General features: G+C 39.3%; 1 protein-coding gene across 15 annotated transcripts in view; it reads left to right on the forward strand.

Annotated features, from left to right (window-relative positions):
• PARD3 (par-3 family cell polarity regulator) overlaps window positions 1-4,304 on the forward strand; it is a 445,615-nt gene extending 441,311 nt beyond the window's left edge. For all 15 annotated transcript variants that reach the window (XM_064703969.1, XM_064703975.1, XM_064703971.1 and 12 more), the window contains one exon: window positions 2,201-4,304. In XM_064703969.1, the coding sequence (XP_064560039.1) occupies window positions 2,201-2,594 (394 nt within the window). In that variant the 3' untranslated portion in view covers window positions 2,595-4,304. The remainder of the gene's footprint in view (window positions 1-2,200) is intronic.
• The last annotated feature ends 15,109 nt before the right edge of the window (window positions 4,305-19,413 follow it).

Genomic DNA, 19,413 nt, shown 5'->3' on the forward strand with positions numbered 1-19,413 from the left:
GCTAGCCCCGCTCAACCATGTTAATTTATAGTTTTAAAACTATTATGCTTAAAACTTGCTTCCCATGTTCACAATGGCTGGTAGCATTTAAAAGTTGGAATCAGTTGCAGTGCTGTTCAGTGGCAGAAATTAAATCTCTAAGGTGAAAATTAATCTACAAGAAAATTAATCAACAAGAAATATGAAAAATAGATCATAGAACAGCTCATAGAAATACTTGTTTTGAAAAGAGTTACTGAGAACTTTACTCAAGGTGGTTTTCAACATGAGAAATGGCTAGCAATCTAGCAATGCATGTTACTGTGTAATTAATGATAATTTAATGGATTAGTTTGAGCTCTCTGGGTGTTTCTGCTGTGCTGAGAGCAGACAGAACTGCAGGGCTAACGTTCAGCTCTGTAAATACCACAGTACTCCTATAGCAACCTGGGGCATTGAGTTCTCCAGCTTTAAACACTATTCCTAAACTGTGACTGATCTTCAAAGAAACCCTACTGTTACTCTGAAAACTCAGTGTTGCAAGCATGATTTTGTAAGGATTGAAGTTTGTACACTGGTTTCATTCTTGAGCGTTGTTGCCTTTCATCCTGTGAATTCTCTAAGAGCCTCCTATTTTTTCCCCTTTGCACATTCAGATCTTTAGTACTGAAGGCAAATAAACTCTTGAGTCAATTTTAAAGGAACTTCCCAGAAAGACTGGGAAAGTGTGCCAACTAATTTTGAACAAGTACCAGAAAACAGTCAGTAAATTAAATTAGTTCAACTAGTCATCCTCTTGTCCCATGTGAAACTGTAAGAGCAACGTTTGACTCCATGTTAATTTTGTATTACTTAAAATTTATCTTGCTCTAGATCAGGAACCTGACAGTTTCGTAGCCTACAGAGGTTCGTTCAATTTGCTCTTGTTCCAGGGAGTGATAAAACATGACTCAGAAGCATTGTTGCTTTGGCAAAGTTGGATATGAGATTACCAATAACAGCTATAAAAATTTTGTAAGAATTTACATTATGTTGTAACTTTTTCTGCAATAATTCACATTCATCTTGCATAATATTTTTCATCCAGAGGCCTCAGAATCAGTTATGAAATAAGATAGATATGATAATTTTCAAATTATACATGTAGAAGGAAGATTGCAAAAACGTTAGGTGACGTTTTACTTTTAGTAATGGTAGAAAAATTTTCCAGTTCTCCTGTGTCTCCACTGCATATTCATTGGATGAGGCTACACTGTCATATGTGATGACATGAAAAACCAAGCCATATATAAACAACTAAATTATTTTCTTATTGATTTATGTCGCAATATATTTTATTTTATTGCTTGATTCTCATACTCTAATTTTAATCTCAAAGTGGGTATCTCTTTTGCTGCAGCACAAAATTGTTTTACTTTATCACCACCAATCTTATTTTAAATTCATACAAGCATCTAGCAGTTTGATAGTAAATTAAAGTTATTTCAAAACCATAATCTGTCTTCAAAATAATGTGGTGATTTATTGTGAAAAGAGATAAGAATTTGTAATTCCTGTGTGTATTTGGCCTATTTATCTACTCCCTGGAACCAAAAAATGAGTAAAAAATGTTATCTCTGCCTCTTCTTTTATGAAAGCTATAGCAGACTGGGAAACACTCCTTATAGCACAAAATTCCTTAGTTCTGGACATGGGAGGAAGAAACTGGAACTACCTCTCAGTAATGGGCTTTACCTTCTGACTTGTGCAGCATTAGGGCAGGTGTTTTAAGGATCTGCCTGTTGCACTTGATTAAATAATCAAGTGTCAATCTAGATTCGAATCTTTCATGAGTGACTTTACAATTGCTGGCTGTTACCTGCATTCTTAGGAAGCACAGAAACACCTATGGTCTTTCCTAGTCTGCAACTGAATTGTAACACTTTTCTTGAGAACATGAGGGTAATTGTAGCTAGATGGGTTTTCATGGCATATTCCTCCTGCACAGGCCTAGAAATATAGTTCAGCTCTCTAGGAATTGTTCTCCCAACAAAAGAGACAAGAAATCATTTTGGGGCAGAAGAGAACTGCGACTCTAGAAAGTGACTTCTAGAGAATGCCATCTCTGGGCAAAAGCTGATGGCATGGTAGAAGCTGTTTTCTTTACAGTGATTGTTGTCAATAACAGTCAAAGGTGAACCAGAACATTTGTCTTAAAAACCTTTTTCATTTTTCTTTTCAGGCAAAGCAGGAAAAATGCCAGTTCTGTATCTCAAGACTCCTGGGAGCAGAATTATTCCCCTGGAGAAGGGTTCCAGACTGCGAAGGAAAATCCCAGATATTCCAGCTACCAGGGATCAAGGAATGGCTATATGGGGGGACATGGCTTTAATGCCAGGGTGATGCTAGAAACACAAGAACTGCTCCGTCAAGAGCAGAGGCGGAAAGAACAACAACTGAAAAAAAAAACTTCTTCTGAAGGGCCTAGCAACTATGACTCATATAAGAAAATTCAGGACCCTAATTATGCCCCTGCTAAAGGTCCTTTCAGACAAGATGTACCGCCTTCACCATCTCAGGTAGCGAGGCTGAACAGATTGCAAACACCAGAAAAGGGAAGACCGTTCTACTCCTGAGGTGAAGAAAAGGAGGATCAACTTACCATGCAATAAGGAACATTTTCATATAAAGACTTCTATTTTGAAAACTTTTTACGCTGATGGTACTAAGGAATATATCCGTTTTCTATTTCAGTGCCTTTGGAAATCTGGGCAAAGCATTGGTGGGCCTTACGTCTTTGCCGTTCTGTCCCAAGTGTTGAATCCATGGAAGGGCATTCCACCATTTGACAATCACAGTGGAAGTGAGCAGCGCTGTCCCTGCCTTCCCAGTTCTGTAGCCCAGTCCTGTAGCTGTCAATGGCTTTTTGCTAGGATTTGTTGTAATGTGTTTTACTTTGCAGTGACTTATTACACCATAAAACGTGGTATAAAATTAATGAATTTGAGGTTGAAGGAAGCATTGACATGTCCTGTATTATTTCTCTCGGGTCAGAAGGAGGTGTACATATCGCTCTTGAGTGGATAAGGCTGAGGTCTACTCTGAATTGCAGTTGGAGTTCTGATATGTTTTATGGTGGAGTCATTACCAGTCTTTGTTGATCAATATTTAAGTGTCTATATGCTGAAAAACTATCCTTCTTCTATTATGCACATACGCACTCTTTTTTTTCTCTCTCTCCCTACTCTGAGCTTATTAAAAAAGCCTTTATCCTGACTCATGAGGAAAACAATATTAAGCTTTCAGTTATCCTGAGAATCCTGTTCCAATTGCCTTATAATCTTAATGCACAGTCCATTACAAATGAAATAACTGGAGAGAGATTATTTATACAGACACAGGGAAGCCTTTGATAAGTATATTTCACTATTTTATTAAAGATGGGAAATTATGAACACACATGCAATTGAGTTCTGCTTTGCTTTGCTTCTAAATTAATTTGGTCATATGACATTTGTATCTGGGAAAAGAACTAGGGAGGGTGTCATGTCAGCTCATCTAGTACACAGTAGTCTTTGGACAAATTTTGGAGATAACTCCAGGTAAGAGCAGAGGAAATCAAAGTTTTTCTTTGGATCAAATACCTGTAAAGAGAACAATTCCCTCTTTTTAGGCATTGTGAATCTTTGTGGACAATTTCCTTTGTGCTTCCATATACCATATTGTTACATTGTGATGCTACATTAAAAATAAACCTTTAAGTACATGAATGAGAGATAAATGGAGAAAAGCTGTTACACATCATCCTGAAAACATGTCAGTATCCAAAAATTACTAAGAAAATGATTGCTCTAGCAGAGAGTAATATTTGAATGTTCATATGGGATATGAGAATTTCTTTTGCAGCAGCTGTTTTTCTGTTTGTTGGTCTGAACTTCATGTATTGTAAAAAATATAGCTGGGTTGCTGAAGTGCCTGCAAATCCTGATGTGAAAAGGCTTGAGAATGGATCTCAGCATATTGTGTAAAAAAAGGAGAGAAAGCAAGAAAAAAAATCATGTATTGCGTGATTAAAAAAAAAAAAAAGCCTATTTTTTTTTACTGGCACATTTTATTTTTGCGCCAACTCATTTCTAGAATGTATGTGAAATATCAGCACACATATCTGTGTCTTTTATGCCTGTTTGTTAACAGTTTTTGTTGTTAATAATGTACTCCATGTTTAAAAGTTCTTACTGTAAGCACAGTGACGTTGGATGACAGTAGCTTTTTTACGCAGAATTTACAAAACTGTGTAAAATGGCTTTCCTTGTACATATGAAATTTAGAATAAAAGGCTGTTTCCATCCTTGTCTTGGTATTGCCTGTAGACCCCTATGAAAACTGCTGCAGACACTGAGTTCAAAAAATTCCCAACAGATGTTGTTTTATACTGTCCCTAATGGTTTGTGTGTGTCATCCTCTGAACATGAAGAGAAGAGAAGAGAAGAGAAGAAAAGAAAAGAAAAGAAAAGAAAAGAAAAGAAAAGAAAAGAAAAGAAAAGAAAAGAAAAGAAAAGAAAAGAAAAGAAAAGAAAAGAAAAGAAAAGAAAAGAAAAGAAAAGACAAACGAAAAGAGAAAAGTTTACAGCCCATCTGAGCACCTGAAGGCTGGCCTCAGAGGCAAAACCCACATTGTTTAATGTGTTGTGTTATTTTAGGGCACACCTATGACATTTAAGAGGCACATTTTTAAGACTAACCTCAGTGGCAGAAATCTTCTTTTCTGTAGCATGGAGTCCTTTGCCCAAGGGCAGCACTGTCAGAAGGACACCCACTGCAATCTGGCCAAATCCAGGTGGGTGTTCGGAAACCCCTCTGCATTTTTTTCTGTGTTTTGGGGTCTGATGGGAGCCCTTCACAGGAATGTTGGCATGGTGGAAAATGGCAGAAGGCAGATTTATGAATAAAGCAATATTTACAGTGCCAATAATCCTCTGTTTCCCCCATTAGTATTGGAACTGAGTCTGGTTTTCTCCTTCTTCCCCTCATTTCTCATTTTGTTGGTTACTGCAGGAATGTCAATCATGATTCTGTGTATGCATGACATCAAGGTGTTGCCATGGCAATAACAGTGTCAAATTATTCACTGTGACTTTAGTGTGGGATCTCAAGGGGAAGAGCAACAGGAGCTGTAGGGTGGACAGGCAGCTTTCAGTGCCCAAATAAAGTAAAGGCAGGATTTTCCAAAAGACTTAAATTGTAGTGTCTTGCATTTGGGCACGGGGAAATAATTGCATTTGCAGTTTTGCAGGCCTTGCTGTCTCATCTCCTGACTGCATTCCCAGATTACATAGTTTGGCATTTCTGCAGATTTATTTTCACTGGCAAATAATTGCAAGTGCTATAAAAATGCATCCACAGGAATAGAAAACAGGTTGAAGTCCTTTTCAAAACAAGGCCTTTGATAAACTGTTGTAGGAAAAAGGGCATGTGTTTGGAAAAGTATGAAGTACAGGATGTTTTATGTGTGAGGATGGCATATGTTAAAGTTTACTCTCCTATGAAACTCCTCTTCAAGGTGTTAACAATTTACCATAATTAGATGTGTTCATGAAAGAAGGCAGATGTTCTCTTTGGGCTGTGTCTGTGTTATGTTAGTAAAGAATAAGGTCTTTTTCTGGCTTTGTCACCCTGTCTTCTTCCTGACATAGTGTAGACAGGATTTCTAATATTAACTCCCATAAGTTGCAAAGGGTGATAAGGAAGTGGGAGGGAGATATTTTAATAGAAAATGACCTTTAGTTCTGCCTAGTGAATAGATTCAAAAGTTAATTGAGCTAACCACATTACTGCAGTAATTTGTTTGTGGATGCATTACCATTATGGGATTAAGTCTGTAACATTAGTATATTTGAGAATGGTCACAGGACAGACTGTAAGGGAGCTCACAACATCGAGGAGTGGGTGTACAGCTTGCTCTGCTGAAACCCTGAGAAAACCATCTGCAAAGCCTCCTGCATTTTATCAAAATAATTTGTTAATGCTATTGAAATTCCTTGGGAAAATTTAATATTACTAATGCAGAATACTGCAGCCTTTCTCAAAAAAACCTATTTCCCCTCTTCTTATGGGCCTCCTTGGAAGCATGAGTGCAACCCTAGTGAGTTATTGCATAGGCCAGATAGTTTAATGCATGCTTTGAGAACTCTGCCATCAAAAACAGTGAAAAATGGCGTAGAGCCCAGCTGAACATGGCTGGAAAGTACAATTGCCATTTACTGCTGGCAAACAGCTGGAAGAGCAACAAAACAAAATTTAAGCCCATCATGACTGTAGATATGTGGCCATGACTGTAGATATAAGGCCCGCCTTTCAAAGCTGTGCTGATGTTTCAGTCACGTTCTCTCTGTTAATGAGCATCTGTAACACTGCATTTATCTGTTCTGGGTATTTTGAGAAGGGGAGGGTTTGGCCAGACAAGGAAGAGATGTGCCAGATTAGCAGTGTTGGCTAAACATAGGATATTCTTGAGTAATTCAAGCCTTTGAACTTGGGTTGTTGAGACTTAAAGTGAATTTGGCTATTGCATGTCCTGGCTTGCAAGACTGTTTTCAAAATATTTCCTAATTCTATTTGCTGTGCCTGACTGTTTCTACATCTTTCTCTCCCAAGTCCTCAGTCTAGTTAATAATAAGCATTGTAAGGAATCTGTCAGGAATGCAAATGCAGGAAAAGACCTCATCTATTTATTATGCTGCTGTTGTGCCATTCCATCCTCGCCTTCCAGACTCAATTTAAAATTTGACTTTAGCATGGCAGAGGAAGGGTGAGGGTCAGAAATCCACAATGAGTGCCAATTTTGTGAAAGTAGGGTTTGTGTGTGTGCATGTGTGTACATGGGAGAGGCACAGACTGGGTTAATTTGCCTTTAATTCATGTCCCTCTTCAAAAAATAACTTGTAGCATTTCTTCACTGTTTTTCCTATCTGTGCAGAAAGCAGCTATGATTTGATGCACATGGTCATTGTTTCATGCCTCCTTGTAATCTCTTCTAATTTGTATCCGCATCACACTCGTTTACATCTGCTGATTAATTCTCTTGCATTTATTTGTTTCTCCAAATGACATGCAATTCATTCATATCCTAGCTACTTCTTGCCAGTGATTGATTTTTCTCTCTTAGATTTGTAAACCTATTGTAATATTTTTCTCTCCTTAGGAGTAGTATTATCTTTTGTAATTTACACTTTAATCAATTTTAAAAACTGAGACTGGAAGCTTGAGTTGGGATTACACAAAAGCAGACTAAAGAATATGGCTTTGATTTCTATTCTGTGTGCAGTGCACACTTCCTAAGCACTTACAGGGACTGGACAGAATACTGTCTGAATGAGATGAAGAAAAACATCAAGCCTGGGATCTTTGGAAGAAAAAAAAATTAGGAGAAGTTTGGAAGATATTTATGCCCACTGTGTTCTGTCTACTGAGAAAAAACCAAAATTCCTTATATATGTGTCACTCTGCCTGACTGATGGTTTCAGAGCTCAAACTGACATGACTGTGGTTTAAAGGCAGATGGATGGAAGAGGAAGCCACTTGCACCATTCCAGAGGATGCCAGGACCTGCTTCCCTTGCAAATAGGCTCCTAAAATTCTGTTTTCCAATGCACATCTTACAGCAGCCTGGAAGTCTGGAATGAGCTTACATTCACAAATTGAACTCTCAGGATAGTGGCTGCAGTGACATCTGTCAGGGAGGGAGAGATGACAGCCACAGGTGATAACAGCTTCAGGTATAAGATTTAAATCTGCTTGTTTGTTGGGGTAATCCTTGTCTAGAAAATTAAGGAAAGAAATGAAGAGGGAGGGAGAGGTGTAAAATGTGAATAAAAAGGTTCTCCACTTCCCTTACACTCTTGTCACTGTTGCAGCCACTGGGATTTGGTTGCTTTTTCTTCTCCTTTTTGCCCCAAAGGCATAAAAGGGAATAAACTAGATAGCAGTAACCTCAGCACAAAACTCACCACTGTCCTAGAGAGTCACTCTATTATGTAGTGCATAAGATGTGAATTAACAAGGCGACAAGGAGAACAATGTTTCTGTCCCTCTGTTATTTCCTCTGTGGGTTTCCCTGGGGTGTGTTTAAATTGTCAGTCCTTTGGACAAGGAGCTGTGTTTATTTTTTATCTATAGAACAGAATAGTATTGTTGGCAATAAAAGCTGGTGACTATTTGGTGGCAGAGGGGGAGTTGATGTGAGAAGAGTTTTTTAAAGTTGATATATATGGACTTTTGCAGCGGGTGCACAATGTATTTGTAGCTGTAATTATATTCTCATTTATAAGTACAGTCCATATTGCAGGGCTCTTTGCTACAGTTAAAATGAGTTTCTCAGGTCTCTTCTTTTATCTAAGGCACCACTTCTTTAAAGTTTTAGAGTGAGTGAAAGAAATTTCTTGTGGAAATAGGAGACACATTCCTGAAGTCATTGTTTGAAGACTGCAAACTATCAAGAGGGATTTTAAGAGATTTTCAGGAGCTGCTGCCTTCTGCCAGTAGCCCAGAACCATTAACACCTGTGTTCAGAAAGCTGGAGAAGACATTAGTTTTCACTGTTCCACCCACATAATTCTTATTCCCACTTAGAATATGTTGAAGCCTGAGACCCCCTTCTGGGTACCCATCACATTTTATATCTTCCTTAGGAGTAAAGGCAAAGCCTTGTGATAGTTCAAATGTAGCCAGGCTATTAAAAGCCAGTAGGTTCTTAGGAACAGGAATGTCTTTGTCTAAAACTCTGCACCTAATGGTGGTGATGTGTGTTTTGCTCATTCTACCAAACATCTGTAGTTTCCCGCTGGTGACACACATCTCCCTCAGCCTTCTCAGTGTGTGGTACAGTCAGGCTCTGCACTGTGGCCCAGACTAACCTGCAAGAACCATTTTAGTAAGTGTTTATAAATAATATTAATGATAATTTATTGCTACATGATCAGTTGTTTTCTGTGCTATCAGCTACAAAGGAAGGGAGATTTACACGTGAGGAACCACTTTTGCATTTGCAAAGGAAGTTTAAGGCTGAGAAGTCTTTTCTCACTTTGACTTCTGAAACTCACTGAAGGTTTCTATAATCCACTGCAGCATAACAGGGACTGGAAATGGCAATGTCTTGCTTTATTACCTGGTTGATGATTTGCAAAAGTCTGGTTTATAATCTGGACTAAGTTAATTGCAATTTTCCACATATTGTTCCTCACTTTGAGAACTGAATAAAATAATATTAAAAATTGAAACCACTAAACTATGCAACCTGTTGCTAGTCAAAAGCTCAGTCAATACTATAGCCTGTAAAGCAGAAATAATTTGTCTTTGCATATCTCATTCTTTTTTTACAAAATAAGGCACAGCATTTTTTATGAATAGTAGCATACAGAATTTAACAATTGTTCATTCTTTTTTTAAGTTAGTTTACATGAATAATTTTCTCATCTTTATGCAGAAATTTTCTGCATTTTTGTTGACTAAAATATTACTAATCTAATTTCCTATTAAAAAACTCATTTCCAGCATTGCAGAGCTGAAAGGTGCTACCAAGCATTTAGTCGTCAATTTACATACAACAAACCCTGTAATCTGATGGGGGATTTCACACAAGGATGGCTGCATGCAATTACGTGGGCAAAGAAAAAATTCCATCCAAGGATCTGCTCTACAACAATTTCATCTGTTGGTCTCCCATTAAGAGTTCTATTGTTAAATTGCTTATTGATGTGGACTTAAGAGTAGAAAAATCTACCCAGTGTTGTCATGCCACATTTTCAATGCTGTTTGCATTTTCCTTTTCTTTTTCCTTTTTAATTATAATTTGCATTTGTTAGAAGGGGACAAAGTAAACAGATTGGAATAATTCATTTGAGTTAACACTCATTGACAAGAAAACATTAGGCATTCTCCAGATGAAGCATCAGTCATGAAAGACAGAAGGATAATCCTAACATTACAACTCAAGTAAATTAGTTTTTGGATATATATTCCAGCATTGCATGAAGCTGCACCAATTCTTAATACTGTCATAATAATATGCACTTTTAAATGCTGCCAGAAATCATGATTACAACAGAGAGAGGATTCACTGTTTGTGTTTATTAATGTGGGAACGTTGGAAGAGTATTTGATATTAAATGTCACAGTCTACAGTGATTGGAGCTAAACTGTAAAACTGGTTGGGAAGGTTTGTGCAGATAAATACAAATGGCAAACAGTGCTCCACACTCTGCCATGGTGGAAGGACATTCTGGAGTTCTGCCTCTGGCTGCACAGAACAAGTGCACCCTTGTGAGCCTGGTGCCACCCCTTTGGAAAGGAGGTGAGAGGAAGTGGAGGGTGCAGGACCAAGGTGAGCACGAGCCTGAAGCACATTTGCCCCTTCTGAGTACAAGCGAGCCATCTGTACCTTGGCTGGCCCATTTCATTTCCCAACTCAGCTGTGTTTGTCCATAGGTGGGCGATTGGGTTGTGTTTTTTCTTAATTTGCTGAGAGTGGATACAAAATTCTGCCCCACCACTCTGTGCCAACAGCACCATCACAATTCCTTCTTAGAAGCTTTGACTCAAAAGCTGGCAACATTTCTTTCAAACAGGATGGAGGAAAGCAGGGCAGGGAACTACCTTGCCCTCTCTGTGTGTTAGGGAGACATTACCACAGAAGAAACCTTTGCAGTAATGTTAGTTTACTTAGTTGTTACATTTCTCTTTAATTAACTGGTGTGTTGTGAATTTTACAGTAGTGTCTTCTGCTGCACAAAGTTTTAGATGCAGGACTCGGCTGGGAAGGAGCATCTGGAAACCTGACTTGTAGCTCTGAAGATATTTTTTAAAAAAAGTTACAGAGCAGCTGATTTATCTCCTAGTGTCACCATGAGTGTTGTCACAGTCCACGCTAAATTATATTTGAAATGTGATTAAAGGTAATCTCCCTTTAAATACTATGTATATTTATTAAATGGTGAGTAATTTACAATATTATGACATTTGATAGGTGATATTCAGATCCAGCTGATCCAGTTTCAGAAAAGAACTGACAGAACAGCAAGAGCCCTTCTATTGTCTTGAGCTGGCATTTTGAGGCAGCAATGAAAGCAGTAGAGCTGGCAATGCAGTAACCTAATGCAGAACACAGGCTTCTTCTTTTGTTAAACATCTCCTCCTAAAAATGCTGGCAAGTACACATTGTTTCCTTATCGTTCTTTCCTCTTGAGAGATTTCAATTCCATTTACCCCACGGGCCCAAATCCTCCCTGAACACACGAGTTAGACAGTAAGGAGGATTACCAGAAATAGCTCAGACAATGACCAAAAGCCATCTTCCGTGCCTTTTCTTTCCAGCCAGCCACCCAACTTTCATTATCAAGGGGATGAATACCATATCTGACTGCGTAATCAAAATCCAGTGACCTGTCAAAGCAGGCACTCTCTTGCTGTTTCCCTTTGACTAGGCTTCAGTTCTGGCACCCTTTTAACCCAGATTTCCTGACACATTGTAACTTGTAGACATTTAAGGATACAACCGCTGAGCTAATTCATTTTAGATTGTGCCCTTATAGTATATATGGCATATTTAGTGTCATGATTTCTAGTAAAATTGGAGCATGCTGATGCCAAAGAAATAGCATTTAATTTAAAGAGCACAGCAAAGAAGAATGAAAGCATATTGAATAATAGAAATGTCTGCCCAGTTTTTCCAGCAATTTTTCTGCCTGTGATATTTGCCAGTACATTCCTGATGAATGTCTAAGGTAAAAATGACTGCTCATTTGGATCTTGAATGTCATTCAACATATGGAAAATAACACTGACTTTTCTTTAAATATAGTCCCACACAGTCACCATTGAAAAATACTTTAATGTTTTTTCTTTTCCCCCTCCAAATGCATTACTATGCGCTTAGTGGATTAACACTCAGCAAAGTTCAGAGTAAGTCATACAAGGTGCCCAAAGCGCACATTCTCCTGTTGCAAAGTCTAAACCTAAACTCAGTTCCTTAGAGCCAACTCTAGATTTTGTAAAGAATGAGGGAGAGATTATTTTTAAATGCTTTTCCATACAATATGTTTCCCCTTTTCCCTCTTAACTGAGTCAAAAAAGCAGCACAGCTCAACACAGACATAATATGCTTTTTGTGGGTTGGTAAGGGAAAACAGAAGGGCTCATTTCACACCTCCAGGATAACTGTGCTACCAAAAGAGGTCCCAGAGCAGGTGCCCTGGCAGGGCCCACATATCTCTATGGTCGATTTGTCTCTGGGCTTAGAAAGCAGGAAAATTTCTATGAGGAGTCTTCTCAAGTGTTTTTCAGAAGGTTACAGTAAAGAACTTCTCCATAGTTGTCCCAGATTTCTAGGTGTTTTAATAAGGATTAAGTACTGACCTGACTTATTTTAACAATAGATTTTCTGCTCTTTTAGAGAGGACATTTCAAGAAAAAAATTTGGGATTCCTTTTATATTTTTTGTCCTTTTCTCTTCTTTCACAGAGGTGTGAAGTTGGTTACCTACCCAGGCATTTTGCCTGAGGAGGATAAAGTGTATCTTTTGCAGCAGACATTCTGAGGCTCCAGAAATGAGAAATGGTATTTGTCCCATTTATTAGCAAAATGTGAAAATTACAGAAGTCAGCCTATGAGCAAGGTACCAAACCCAGCAGCAAGTAGCAGACTATCCCATGTATGGTGTTAGCACTAGACCTAGATCTGTCTAATAACTTAACCAACTGTGTCTTGGCATCAGGCCCTGGAGACTTCAGTTACTTTTTTTTCATTTTTGAACTGAATGAAAATTCAAATATTTAGTACTGATAGCTTTCTAATTGGCTGATTCTTTTAGTATTTTCAGATTAGGCTGTGCTTCTTGGCAAGCAGACTTTCATAGACAAGTTCTTCACAGCCAGAGTTGCATCCCTACTTAGTGTGCAGAAGTAATATTTCTTAGACATCTAGTTTATGTGACAGAGAAAAAGCATCATAAGCTAGTGAAAGTTATTAATTTTTAATATTTTATTTCAAATTTTAAGGTGTGCAGTTGCTGGATAATGAAAAATACTTGGAAGCAAGCATTTTGGGGAAAATGTACATGAATCAGAAGGATGCTTATTTTGTATTTTCACTTCCTATGATCTTCAGAAAATGCTGACTGCAGTCAGCAATGTTGGCAACAGTCCTTTTTCACAGAACCCCTGAAGTACTGCAATACTTCATTGCCTGCAACAGCCAGCCAGGCTTTTAATAAATTAGTCCTGAAGGTAGAGATAGATTCTGGAGAGATTCTGAGGTCAGAAGAGACTGCTATAATAATCTAGTTTATTACCTAACTTCCTTTTTAACACCAATTGTAGAATGTCGTTCAATACTTCCTGCATCACACCCAGTTTGTGGCTGAAATCAAGAAAATCTTTCAGAAAGACATACAGTTTATATTTAAGATGATAAGGGGCAGAGAATTTACCACATCCTTTGGCAATATCCTTAGTTTTTAATTGCTTGTACTGATAAAAATTTATGTTATTGTTAGTCTGAAGTCTGCTAACTTCAACTTTAATGATCTTGCTGTGGCTTTTTGTTTGCTCAGTTAAAGGCAAAATTGCATAGACATAATTTTACACACTGAACATGACTCAATAAGACTTGGGTTCCAAATGAGATACATCAGCCTTGAGTCTCAGAAATTCTGATCATGGAGGAATGAGCACCCAGGTGAGGGAGAGAGAGAGGAAAGACAAACCCCAGAGTGGTGTTACCTGCTGAATTTCCAGCTGCAAACTGGACACAGTCAAAAATAGATATCAATTTTGAAAATCTGGCCTGTAAATATCACAACTAAGAAATACACTTTCAAGGTACTGGCTGCTGTCAGGTTAACATTCTCTTGATATCTTCTTTTTAATGTTTTTTGGGGTTTTTTTGATGTTTCTGTAACTAAAACCAGGCATGTGTATCAAAGAGATGGTTTGCAGGCTGCTAGTCAGTACTGTGACCTAGAGATAATGCTTTTTCTATTTGGTATAAAATCACGATGCATTGTCACCTTGAACCTCCCATCCTCTCATAAAGGGCTTTAATCTTATTTTCCCTGTTGAACAGAGGCATTCTCATCCTTTTGTAGTCAAATCATAGGATCTGACTAAAGCTGTTTTCAAAGAAAGCAATGTATCTGGTAACTGAAAATCTAAATTTGATTTGAAAACAAATATAAATACTTTTTATTCTAATAATTTTTTCTTTTTTTGTACTAAGGACAAAAAGGAGAACAGGAACTTCAGCTTGAAGATTAAAGTCAAGATAAATGCCTAAACCAGAGCCAGTACTCCAAATCCATTTTTTCCTTTTCTTTGGTGCCAAGTTTTTTCTCTAAACTAAGAAGAATATTTGCCATTGCAGTGATAAAACTGTGAGCAGCAGAGTTCAGTCACGCCAGGGAGAGAATATGATACTTTACATGAGGATGTCAAGGTAATGTCAATTAAAAAAAAAGAGAGAGAAAAGGGGAAAAAAGAGGCATAGAGTGACTTTTTAAATCTTTCACACAGATCTTATCTATTCATAACCGAAATCAAAGCAACACTGATTGCTCTATCAAGTGTAATATATAATTAAGGCAATTCAGTCCTAAGGTTTGGGGTTATCGCAGTTCTTTTGACTTGAGTCGCTGATTGTCTTAGTGAAAGAACTGATGGGGAATTTTTTGACAGAGAGGTTTTCATCATAAAGAAAACCATCTGTCAAAAGGAAAACTTTACAGCGAGGATAAAGCCTGCAGAATAATCCATAGCCCAGGACTTACAGCACTTCCAGGAGCGTGGTAGTGCAAGTCCCCGCTCTCAGCTGGAGCAGCGCCCGAACCTTGGAGCTGCTGTCTGGCCAAGACTGGGCTGGGCATTCTCTCCTCTGGCCCTCATTTGAATTGTATTGCAACAAACACCCGGCTCCTGGGCAGCACATTCAGTCCCTCAGCCTCTCCGGCTGGTTTTGCTTTGGCCCCGGCGCAGGGGTGAGAAAGGTTTGAAATGTTAAGAAAGCACTCTCCAACACAGCACATGTACGCTCTGCGATCTCTGCGAACTCGCCTGCCCTGAAGCTTGACCTCTGCAAGTCTCTTTGAATGTTCATTTTCCAGGAGGCCCAGAGCACACATGAATTCCTGCCTTTCTGTGACACCCCTGAGACTGGAGGAGCTGGGTATGTGCTCACTCTTTCTGTGCTCACTCTTTCTGTGCTCATTCCCGCTGCCCTGAGCCGGGGTGTGAGCCGCACGCAGATTTCCGTACCCTTTATCGGTGAGGGTGCAGACGTTTCGAGGAAAGGATTGTGCTCACCTCTTACACCTACAGTGTGCTTAAAGCTACGTGTTAGCACGATACAGTCAGGCTGAAAGGTGTTAGTGGCTGCCAACAGGGATGTGCTGGCTCCAAAGAAAATAACAATCCTCGTTAAAAATAATGGGCGTGCCAAGCAATCGGCCGGGCTACGGGAACAAAGCAATCAAGGCCCTTTATGAGGTAAAAGCAGCTGGTGGCTGAGGAAATACCAGCGGCACTTGGATGTGGCTTTACGACACAGGAGCTTTGCAGCAAGGAGCCGGTGGAGTTCGCTCCTTCCTGCCCTCCTCCCTCCCTGCAGCCGCTTCCCAAGGCTGCTGTCCCTCCCCAAGGCTGCTGCTCCTTCCCAAAGCCGCAGCCCCTTCCCAAATCCGCTGCCGTCCCTTCCCAAAACTGCAGCCCCTTCCCAAGGCCGCTGCCCCTTCCTCTCCCTGCAGCCCCTTCCCAAAGCTGCCGTCCCTTCCCAAGGCCGCTGCCCCTTCCCAAAGCTGCCGCCCCTTCCCAAGGCCGCTGCCCCTTCCTCTCCCTGCAGCCCCTTCCCAAGGCTGCCGTCCCTTCCCAAATCCGCTGCCCCTTCCCAAAGCTGCTGTCCCTTCCCAAAGCTGCCGCCCCTTCCCAAGGCCGCTGCCCCTTCCCAAAGCTGCCGCCCCTTCCCAAGGCTGCCGCCCCTTCCCAAAGCTGCCGCCCCTTCCCAAGGCCGCTGCCCCTTTCCAAGGCCGCCGCCCGTCAGCGCTGGCTCTGTCGGGAGCTCCGCCGGCCTCAGCGGGGTAAACAAAGCAGGGAGGCCTGGGGGTCTCCGGAGCTGTGGCTGCCACCAAGAACCACTGACTGAAATAACATTCAATCTGTGGTCTTGTACTGCATTGATTTCTTTTTTCCTTTTACGTTTCTGGTGGTTCAGTACGACTTTTTAAATTTTTTTTCACAGAGAGTGGAAAGGAATGAAATAACACAGTTTCTCTATTATCTTTAGTGTAAGAATTTAGTGCCTCCTAACACATTTTATGGAATGTAGGACTGAGAAAAAGGAAATCATAAATTCCTATCCCAGCCGTGCTGCTTGCTAGGAGGTGTGTCTATCATGTGCACTCCACTCAGGCTGGGATTTATATTTTCCAACTTGAGTTACTCAAAAGTGTGTAGGGTAAGTTACTCATATAAATGTATTTCTGAGTCAGCTGAGGGAGAACCACCTACACAAAGAACTTCTGCCTTCCCTAAAAAAGGGTTCAAAACTGGGTGCTAAGATTGGCCTAGCCTTAAGGAAAGCCTGTATGATTGACAGCTTTAGAGTATCAAAAGTAGGTGTGATGAATTCCACCTTTTTAATCTCAAAATCCTGTCCTACTTTAAACCAAGATTACTTCATAGTTCAGTGAGATGAGGGTGTGTCCTTTGCATGTCTCTTTGAGAGAATTTCTTTCTCACATTTCAAGAGGAAAGGACATTAAAGTCCCTGAGAGCCCCAATCCACATGAATGCCTTTCTCTGTGTCCCATGTTACACTAGCAAGGGCTACACTGGTTAGTGCTCAGTGGGAGAAAAAAACAAGTCTCCTTGCTTTTTGGTAAATTCCTGATCTTTATCTACTCACAACTCTGGTACTTTGGAAATGTAATTAATGTTTGTTAAATGCTTCCTAGGTGGAAGATATGAAAATCTCCCTGCTTGTTAATAACAAACACTTAAAAAGTGAATATTGAAAGCTTACTCCTAATCATATTTGCTACTGATGTATTATGGAGGAGATAGAAAACCAACATAAATAATTACCAGCCTGACAAACCATGAAGCCCCAGTCAGAGAAATTGCACAATTCCAGCAGGAAACCATGTTAAAAAAAGAAAAATAAAATAAAGTCATTTGTTCCAAAAAGTTATATTGAAATGCCCACCATCTGCTTTAACCTCCCAACAGTGAGGAGATTTGTCTGCAAATCTCTCCTTATCTCATCTCATTGTGCCCTGTAAATGGAAAACCTATTTGCATCTAATAGAACAAGGCATGCCAATAGAAATCTCATATCTATTGGCAAGTTGTGTAATTCTTTATAGCTATATAGTAGATCCAGATGCTTTGGGAAGGGATATCTTCCTTCAGGAGTACTGCTGGAGGGAGCCTGGATTGATTCTCTCTGCAATTATAGATCGAACCGTGGTAATCACTAAAGACAGGGAAGCATTTTAATTCTGTACTGTGTAGGCTCATTCTTGCTTTTAAAAGTAAGCAAACAAAAATCCATATATTTTTCTTGTCTGTATAATTTTAGGTGTATCATTAAAAAAAGTATTCAATGGGCTATTAAGGAAGATAGCAGTGTGTCCTGCAGACATTCCCAGTCTTCACACAAGACATTCAACAATTAAAATTATTCAAGGAAGATCCAGCTCAAAATTCCAATAAATAACTGCAGATCACTGATTGTCATTAGACTCTTCCCCCAGCCCTCACTAATAAAACTTTGGTACCTAGGTTAATTAACAGGCTGGCTGCTCCTTCAGAGCAGACCAAGAAAGCTGCCAGGTCACTGGTGGCTGTTCCTCCACTGCATACACAGTTGCCTTTGTGTTCAGAGCCTGTGACTAGACACAAGTCAGACTAATTTGTCTTAATTCAGTTCAGTTAGAGGGGGGCAGGTTGTAGATGGGCTTATATTTAACATTCAGCAAATCAATTTATCATGAGCTTGTGGCTTTACAGGCACATCTTAAACTGACATAAGTAGATGGCCCATGCTGTGGCTTCTTCTGGCACACACAGATCCAATTCAGCATAATAGCATCAAGTCTCATTTGAAGATATTTGTCATAGTGTCTAAAGTTTTAAGTGGTAATTATGATGTTTAGCAGTCTTTTAACCTAGATCTCTAGATTTCAGTAGACAAATTGAAGAGGGTTTGTCATCAAGATGCTTGGGCAACTGGTGTTTAATCTTATCTCAACAGAAATGCTTAAGGAAACCAGAAGGTCAGTGGACATTTCCTACCTGTTCCATCCACATTTTATTCTATTTCACTGATGACTCATTCCATTATTTGAATGCACTCATTGATGGCAATGAGTTTAGTGCACACAACTTCTTTAACTTTGCCCTCCTTTTCAGTGGGATAACTAACATGTTTAAAAACTATCAGCTTCACTCTTCTGAGTTATTTACCTTGCAGTATGCCCCTGGCACAGGGCAGTTTTACTCTTACTTGCGGCCTCTGTAGAAAAAAAGAGCCCCAGTTGAGGATAGCATGAATGTAGCCATGAAAACAATGATAGGAGGAAAAAACCCAGGGAGTGTTACCTTCTTTACTTAGACTTCTGAGAAAATATAAATATCACTGCTTTAAGTCTTGCCCATGTAGCATGAAATATGAGACTTTACCTTAGATAAGTTACATATACAAAAAGAAGTAATAGTGTTATAGAATTTTCTGTGGGCAACTTTCTTATTTTGAGAAACCTTGAGTTCTGCTGTGTCTTTTAGAAAGTGACAGTTTGCTATAGGGAAAATACTGAATTCTACAAATAATCACAGAGTGCACTGGATACAGTTTATTGGCTTGATCTTTCATAATTAATTGATGTTTGCTATGAAAATAAAGTTCAGCCAAGCAGAAGAGAAAAAAAGTATGTTGTGCCACATTAATTTTAGTTGTACAAGCACATAAATGGCCATGTGATCATTCCATAGGTTAATTTCATACCCCTGAGAAAGGCTCAGTCTGGTTTTTGTTCCTTGTTAAAATTTCACATTAATAAATAAAATTGAATGTTCATGCTTTGCTGGACAGTCAAAACTCAATGATAAGAAATTACTACTTCTTGTCTTGACCACTCTGCCTTCATTTTCCCCTGGGCACTTCTAGGTAAGGTGAAATACTGTGCCTCTATGGCTTGAACCCCGTGTTTTCTAAAATATGATAGAGAGGAATGCTTTTCAAATGGAAAGATGGTTTTGCTGCTGTGTTCCAGAAAAAAAAAATTGCAAACAGCAGCACAGAATCACAAAAGAACAGGGGCAACATTGTTTGACACAAATGGAAATCTTTCAGTTCACATCAATAGGCTTTAATCAGACCAGTATTTCCTTATTGCCTAGTTTTGTTTAGAAACAT

This window comes from Zonotrichia leucophrys, chromosome 2, assembly GCF_028769735.1.
Source record: "Zonotrichia leucophrys gambelii isolate GWCS_2022_RI chromosome 2, RI_Zleu_2.0, whole genome shotgun sequence".
NCBI classification, from domain to species: Eukaryota; Metazoa; Chordata; class Aves; order Passeriformes; family Passerellidae; genus Zonotrichia; species Zonotrichia leucophrys.